Source organism: Palaemon carinicauda, chromosome 25, assembly GCF_036898095.1.
Source record: "Palaemon carinicauda isolate YSFRI2023 chromosome 25, ASM3689809v2, whole genome shotgun sequence".
NCBI classification, from domain to species: domain Eukaryota; kingdom Metazoa; phylum Arthropoda; class Malacostraca; order Decapoda; family Palaemonidae; genus Palaemon; species Palaemon carinicauda.
In genome coordinates, this window is record NC_090749.1 from 22,249,520 (window position 1) to 22,257,019 (window position 7,500).

The 7,500-nt window shown below is 32.7% G+C and overlaps 1 protein-coding gene across 4 annotated transcripts in view; it reads right to left on the reverse strand.

The window, feature by feature from the left end:
- LOC137619210 (uncharacterized) overlaps positions 1-7,500 on the reverse strand; it is a 28,256-nt gene that overhangs the window by 12,022 nt on the left and 8,734 nt on the right. For 2 of the 4 annotated variants that reach the window (XM_068349390.1, XM_068349388.1), the window contains one exon: positions 230-268. The exons of 1 other annotated variant lie outside the window; for it this stretch is intronic. In XM_068349390.1, coding sequence (XP_068205491.1) covers positions 230-268 — 39 coding nt within the window. The remainder of the gene's footprint in view (positions 1-229; positions 269-7,500) is intronic. One more of the 4 variants, XM_068349389.1, reaches the window with a different exon arrangement.

Consider the following 7,500-nt stretch of genomic DNA (forward strand, 5'->3'; position numbering starts at 1 on the left):
TGTGTTAACCATAGAACGAAATTCCTCTATCTTTGTTCCACCAAGACATGAAGTTGAACCCCCCTTAATACGACCTAAATCGGGTCATATATATATATATATATATATATGTAAATATATATGTATATATATATATATATATATATACACTGAATATTAAAACAGATTCAAACATAGAATAGAAGCATATGAGACCAAAGTAATCTAATAATGCACTTATCAATCTTACCGAAGTCAAAACTGGCTTGTTCGTCCTTAGCTTTATATGCTGAAAGTAGAGGAGAAGAAAGTGATAATTAAATGTGAAAAAAAATATTAAGAAATATACATTGAAATCTGAATCAATCCTTACTATTAAAAGACAACTTTTCAAACTAAAAATGAGGTGAAATATAATGGGATATTCAGATTATGGCAAACATTTAATGTGAAGGGTCCGTGCTAGCATAAAGCTCTTTTTTTTCCAATCCAGACTAATATCAACCATACTCTTGTAGCATGAAATAACCTATTATATAGTATATATATATATATATATATGTATATATATAAATATATATATATATATATATATATACATATATATACACATATATGTATATATATATATATATATATACATACATACATGTGTATATATATATATATATGTATATATATTTATGTATATATATATATATATATACAGTATACACATATATATATGTATATATATATATGTATATATATTCATATATATATATATATATATACATATATATATATATATATATATGTATATATATATATATATGTATGTATATATATATATATATATATAAATATATATATATATATATATATATGTCTGTGTGTGTGTATGTTCGTGTATGGAACATACATAAATTTAACGAATCGTTTCCTCTTCTGATATGAATGATTTTAAATGCAGAAATAGTAATTCAGTGTCCTGCCTTCGAGGTTTGAAGTCAAGGCTTGACCCTTTTAAGCAGATGACATATTCACATTGCAAAAAAGAAGATTCTCCAACGGGGGGAGAGTGTTGGGCCCCACGTTAAGAAGTGCTACTTCATTAAAGCCTTTCTTCCACACATCAATTCTAATGATTTCCGTTGAAGAATTTCTGATCTTTCACAAATAGGCTTCCACTAGAGGAAATAGGACTCATCAAGTGGTGACCAATTAGAATTATTGTTGTTTGATCACTTTTCGGATACATTATTGTGTACAAAGATTTTTGTTGTACTTGATTTGCTCTGGCTAGACGTTCTCAGCATACTTAAGAACAATGAAGATCTGCATCAATGGTTGGATATTTACTGATACTACCATACTCCTTCTTCATTAGCCACTTGGCTCATATATTTAGGATAGCAAAGACTATTTAGCCAACGTAAAATTTGTATATCATAGTGGGATCGAACCTTAGTCTCCCCAAATAAAAGGCATGGGCACCATCAATCATGCCACAAGAGGCTCTAAAAGAAGTCGGAACCTAAGTGCTAACTACATATCAGGTTTACCTGGTGAGACAATAGTCTTATCAGAGCGAGTTTTCCCTTCCTTCCTGACCCACCTAATTGATTTTCATCTATATTGATTTATTAGGGGTCATTCGAATTAAAAGCTTCCAACCAGGTCATCTTGTGGGCCAGGAAGTTGGGCAAAATTCGCTGGTCTGAGAGTGTGATCACACAAGATAAATCCTGAAATCTTGACAGCACTCAGATTCAGACTTCTTTTAGAGACTCTGGTGGTATGGTTGATAGCGACCTTTGCTTTTCATTTCAATAGACTAAGGCTCGATCTCAGTAGAAGGTAGAAATTAATTTCTATTGGACCACGGTATTCTGTGGATTTTTCTATTTAGATTGGTACAGCAATGTGTAAAATATAGAAATCCACTTTTGATGGCATTTTTGGACTATGAATAAGCCTTTGATAGTTTGCACCGGCCAATTTTGCGGAGAGTCTTGCGTTATTGTAGAAATCCTCAGAAATATGTAAATTTGATTAAGTCTGTTTATGAACATAGCAAGTGCAAAGTTAATGTTACTGGAGTTCTGTCAAACGAATTCTCAGTGAACAGTGGAGTACTTAAGGGGAATGTGTTGTCACCTATGTTTTATATCCTCCTCATGGATTTTGAAATGCATAGAACAGTTGGGGCTGGTGGAAAAGAATTGGAGTGGATTGGTAACAGAAAATTAGCTGATCTAGAGTATGCTAATGAGGCTGTTCTTGTTAGCAGAACACCACAAGACTTGTAAAGTGCTAAAATACGTAATTCTTGAACAAGTCAGTAATTTAGAAGAAAATGAAAGCTTTGCCAGACAGCCAGTCTGCTTAGAGAAAGTTATACTTTACGGAGACAGCCATCTGTTCTCTTGTGAATGATATGCTGGAAATAATGGATGCAAATAAATGTGGTATTTTAATATTACTCGATCTTAGTGCGGCTTTTCATATAGTTGTACATGAACTGAAATTAAATGATCTATGGTCCATCAGTCTTGAAGATCGAGTTTTTCAATACCTGAAAGACTACTTGGTTGACAGAAATTATAGTGCACAAATCGGAAACTCTTATTCATCTAATGAACCTTTAAGCAGAAGTGTACCTCAGGGGAGTGTACTTGGCTTAATCTTATTCTGCCTCTATACTATTGGTCTAGCGAAAATACTAAACAGACATGGTGTGAAGTTCAAACTATTTGTGGATGATACACAATTTTACTTCTAAATAAATGATATAGACGACACCACTGAAATTCTAAATCGAATATTTGACAGTGTTAGATAATGGATTGCAATTAAACAACTAAAATCCAATGAGAACAAAACTGAGTTCGTGGTGGTGGGTAAGAGAACCAGTGTGAGAAGCTTGGGTGATATTCAAATGAACATGAATAATGACACAGTGCTAATATCTAGTAAAGTTCGTGACCTAGGCATATCTCTTGACTGTAACTTGCCTTTCAATGCCAAATAAATAATGTGGTAACAACTGTTGGTTATCATCTCAGAAACATTGCTTTTATAAAAAAAAAAAAAAGTACCTGGATGAATGTTCCAAAAAGAAACTTATGATTAAATGTGATATTACCACGATTGACTACCAAAACTCCATCTACTATACTTTACCAAAAATGCAACTCAAGAAATTGCAAAATATGAAAAAACAGAGGAGAAAGACTGACAAAAGGTGTCCAACTCAGAAAAAAATCACTATTATACTAATTGAATTACTACATGAAAAATTACAATACATAATAAACAGTGCAGCAAGACTGATAAAAGGTATCCCACCTAGAGAAAGTATCACTCATATAAGAATTGATTTACTACTTGACAAAATACAAAACAATAAAAAAAGGAGTAAGACTGATAAAAGGTGTCCCAGCTAGAGAAATGAACACTCCTATACTAATTGATTTACTACTTGAGAAATTACAAAACATAATAAACAGAGGAGCAAGACGAATAAAAGGTGTCCCAACTAGAGAAAGGATCACTCCTATACTAATTGATTTACTACATGAAAAATTACAAAACATAATAAACAGAGGAGCTAGACTGATAAAAGGTGCCCCACCTAGAGAAAGGATCACTCCTATACGAATTGATTTACTACTTGAGAAAATACAAAATATAATAAACAGAGAAACAAGACTGATAAAAGGTGTCCCACCCAGAGAAAGGATCACTCTTATACTAATTGATTTATTACTTGATAAATCACAATATATAATAAACAGAGGAGCAAGACTGATAAAGTTGTCCCAACTAGAGAAAAGATCACTCTTATACTAATTGATTTACTACTTGAGAAATTACAAAACATAATAAACAGATAAGCAAGACTGATAAAAGGTGTCCTACTTAGAGAAAGGATCACCCTTATACTAATCGATTTACTACTTGAGGAATCACAAAACATAATAAACAAAGGAGCAAGTCTGATAAAAGGTGTCCCACCTTGAGAATGGATCACACTTATGCTAATGGATTTACTACTTAAAAAATGATAAAACATAATAAACTGAGGAGCAACACTGATAAAAGGTAACCCACCCAGAAAAAGGATCACTTCTATTCTTTAGAAATTACAAAACATAATAAACAGAGGGAGAAGAGTGATAAAAAGTTTCCCACCTAGAGAAAGGATCACTCGTATAAGAATTGATTGACTACTTGAGAAAATACAAAACAATGAAAAGAGGAGTAAGACCGATAAAAGGTGTCCGAGCTAGAGAAAGGAACACTCCTATACTGATTAATTTACTACTTGAGAAACTAAAAAACATAATAAACAGAGGAGCAAGACTGATAAAAGGTGTCCCAACTAGAGAAAGGATCACTCCTATACTAATTGATATACTACTTGAGAAAATACAATACATAATAAACAGAGGATCAAGGCTGATAAACGGTGTCCCACCTAAAGAAAGGATCACTCCTATACTAATTGATTCGCTATATGAGAAACTAAAAAACATAATAAACAGAGGAGCAAGACTGATGAAAGGTGTCCCAACTAGAGAAAGGATCACTCGTATACAAATTGATTTACTACTTGAGAAAATACAAAATATAATAAACAGAGGAGCAAGACTGATAAAAGGTGTCCCACTCAGAGAAAGGATCACTCCTATATTAATTGATTTACTACTTGAGAAATTACAAAACATAATAAACAGAGGAGCAAGACGAATAGAAGGTGTCCTAACCAGAGAAAGGATCACTCCCATTTAAAATGATTTACTACTTGAGAAATTAAGAAACATAAACCGAGGAGCAAGACTGGTAAAAGGTGTCCCTCCTAGAGAGAGGATCATTCTTATAATAATTGATTTATTACTAGAGAAGTTACAAAACATAATAAAACGAGGAGCAAGACTGATGAAAGGTGTCCCACCAAGAGAAAGGATCACTACGATATTAATTGATTTACTACTTGAAAAATTACAAAACCTAATAAACCAAGGAACAATACTGATGAAATGTGTCCCAACTAGAGAACGGATCACTCCTATACTAATTTATTTACTACTTGAGAAATCACAAAACATAATAAAGAAAGGAGCAGGACTGATAAAAGGTGTCCCAACTGGAGAAAGGATCACTCCTATACTAATTGATTCACTACTTGAGAAATTACAAAACAATAAACCTAGGAGCAAGACTGATAAAAAGTGTCCAAACTAGAGAAATGATCACCCCTATACTAAACGATTTACTACGTGAGGAATCACAAAATATAATAAACAGAGGAGCAAGACTGATAAAATTTGTCCCAATTAGAGAAAGGTTCACTCTTATACTAATTGACTTAATACTTGATAAATTACAAAACATAATAAACAGAGGATCAACACTGATAAAAGGTGTCCCAAGTAGAGAAAGGATCAATCCTATATTAATTGATTTACTACTTGAGACATTTTAAAACATAATGAACAGAGGAGCGAGATTGATAAAAGGTGTCACACCTAGAGAAAGGATCACCAGTATACTGATCTATTTGCTACTTGAGTAATCACGAAACATAATAAACAGAGGAGGAAGACTGATAAAAGGTGTCCCACCTTTAGAAAATATCACTCATATACTAATTGATTTGGTAATTGAGATATTACAAAACAATAAACAGGGGAGCATGACTGATAAAAGTTGTCCCACCAAGAGAAAGGATCACTCGTACACTAATTGATTTATTACTTGAGAAATTACAAAACAAAATAAACAGAGGAGCATGACTAATAAAAGGAGTCCCACCTAGAGAAAGGATCACTCCTATACTAATTGATTTGCTACTTGGGAAATCCCAATACATAATGAACAGAGGAGCAAGACTAATACAAGATGTCCCAACTAGAGAAACGATCACTAGTATACTAATTGATTTACTACTTGAAAAATTACGAAACATAGTAAACAGAGGAGCAAGACTGATACAAGATGTCCCAACTAGAGAAACGATCACTAGTATACTAATTGATTTACTACTTGAAAAATTACGAAACATAGTAAACAGAGGAGCAAGACTGATAAAATGTGTCACAACTAGAGGAAGGATCACCCCTATACTAATTGATTTACTAGAGAAATTACGAAACATAATAAACAGAGAAGCAAGTCTGATAAAAGGTGTCCTACCTAGAGAAAGGATCACTCCTATACTTATTGATTTACTATTTGAGAAATCACAAAATATAATAAACAGAGGAGCAGGACTGATAAAGTTGTTCCAACTAGAAAAAGGATCACTCTTATACTAAATGATTTACTAATTGAGAATTTACAAAATATAATAAACAGAGGAGCAAGAGTGATAAAAAGTGTCCCACCTCGAGAAAGAATCACTCTTATGGTAATTGATTTACTACTTGAAAAATTACAAAACATAATAAACAGAGGAGCAAGACTGATAAAATATGACCCACCCAAAGAAAGGATCACTCCTAAACTATTTGATATACTACTTTAGAAATTACAAAACATAATAAACAGAGGAGCAAGACGAATAAAAGGTGTCCTAACCAGAGGAAGGATCACTCCCATTTTAATTGATTTACTACATGAGAAATAAAAAGAATAAACAGAGGAGCAAGACTGATAAAAGGTACTTGATAAATTACAAAACATAATAAACAGACGAGCTAGACTGAAAAATGGTGTCCCGACTAGAGAAAGGATCCTCCCTATACTAATCGATTTACTACTTGAGAAATCAAAATGCATAATGAACAGAGGAGCAAGACTGATACAAGATGTCCCAAATAGAGAAAGGATCACTCCTATGCTAATTGATTTACTACTTAAAAAATACAAAACATAATAAACAGAGGAGCAAGACTGATAAAATGTGTCCCAACTAGAGAAAGGATCACTCCTATACTAATTGATTTACTAGAGAAATTACGAAACATAATAAACAGAGGAGCAAGTCTGATAAAAGGTGTCCCACCTAGAAAAAGGATCACTCTTATACTTCTTGATTGACTACTTGAGAAATCACAAAATATAATTAACAGAGGAGCAAGACTGATAAAGTTGTCCCTAGTATAGAAAGGATCACTCTTTTACTAATTGATTTACTACTTGAGAAATCACAAAACATAATAAACAGAGGAGCAACACTGATAAAGTTGTCCATACTAGTGAAAGGATCACTCTTATACTAATTGATTTACTACTTGAAAAATTACAAAACATAATAAACCGAGGAACAAGACTGAGAAAAGGTAACCCACCCAGAGACAGGATCACTCTTATACTAATTGATTTACTACTTTAGAAATTACAAAACATAATAAACAGAGGGGAAAGAGTGATAAACGGTTTCCCACCTAGAGAAAGGATCGCTCATATACTAATTGATTTACTACTTGAAAGATTACAAAACATAATAAACAGAGGAGCAAGACTGATAAAAGGTGTCCCACCTTGATAAAGAATCACTCCTATACTAATTGATTTACTCTGGCTGATGCTTAA